Source organism: Sinocyclocheilus rhinocerous, unplaced genomic scaffold (assembly GCF_001515625.1).
Source record: "Sinocyclocheilus rhinocerous isolate Xijiao unplaced genomic scaffold, SAMN03320098_v1.1 scaffold3629, whole genome shotgun sequence".
NCBI lineage: Eukaryota > Metazoa > Chordata > Actinopteri > Cypriniformes > Cyprinidae > Sinocyclocheilus > Sinocyclocheilus rhinocerous.
This window is the reverse complement of record NW_015623503.1, coordinates 1-1029: the sequence shown is the minus strand read 5'-3', so window position 1 is coordinate 1029 and position 1029 is coordinate 1. Positions and strand designations below refer to the sequence as shown.

Genomic DNA, 1029 nt, shown 5'->3' with positions numbered 1-1029 from the left:
TATATATATATATATATATATATATATCAAGACAGTCCAGACTAAAATGGTGTTTTGTTGTGTAGTTTCTCCCAGGTGTGTTCATAACGGTAAGGAGTTCACAGAAGGCGAGGTGTACCGTATGGACCCCTGCTGGTTGTGTCAGTGTCGAGTTGGAGTGTCGTTCTGCTCTAAAGCCGAATGCGCCGAACTGGACTGCGAGAATTTCTACGTTCCTGAATGGGAATGCTGTCCCGTCTGTATAGGTACTGAACATCTTCAGCAATCATTAGATGCATGCATTTTATTACCAGTTCATCTTAGATCGGTCTGCTCTGCTTGATTGCATTTAAAGATAAACTGTGATGAGTTACACAAAGTGAAAAACCAGCAGAGACCGACAAACACACAAACCTGACGCTCTTCAAACACATGGTTACTGACGGCTTTCTGTTCTCAGAGAGACTCAGATCTGTGTGCTCACAGCTGTGACCTTCTGCTCCTAAGGGTCAAAGGTCAAACTCATACAGTTTCTGTGGGACAAACCGTGTCAACAGATAATATTTGTGTTTTCAGTGAATTCAGTGAGCTTGAATATATTCTGGTTTAGAATTATAACCAGTGAATTTCTATTCATTCTTGTCATGCACAGTGATATTTTATTATTATTTATATACATTATAATATTTATTCGTATTTTTAATGAGCTTTTAGTTCCATATTTTTATTTTAATGTTGTTAAGTTGTGCATTTTTTAAATATTTATATTTTTTATCTATTTCTACTATTATATTTACATCTATTTCAGTTTTTGAGTAAATTTAGTACTTCAACTTTTTTAAGTTTAAGACGTTTTTTATTTAACATTTATATATCTGTTTTTACTATTATATTTATATATACTTCAGTTTGAGTAAATTTAGTACTCTATTTGTTTTAGTTTTAAGTATTTTTTTCATCTAGTATTTACATTTTATTGTATTTTAACTTTATTTCAATTAATGAATATGATTTTTAATAGTTTTATTTTAGTTAATATCAACACTGATA

General features: G+C 31.5%; 1 protein-coding gene across 1 annotated transcript in view; it reads left to right on the top strand.

The window, feature by feature from the left end:
- The window catches only part of LOC107706161 (cysteine-rich motor neuron 1 protein-like), a gene marked incomplete at its 3' end in the record, with an annotated part of 31351 nt that extends 31106 nt beyond the window's left edge, over positions 1-245 (top strand). Inside the window, exon 5 of the mRNA XM_016509785.1 lies at positions 66-245. Coding sequence (XP_016365271.1) covers positions 66-245 — 180 coding nt within the window. The remainder of the gene's footprint in view (positions 1-65) is intronic.
- Between the last annotated feature and the right edge of the window lie 784 nt (positions 246-1029).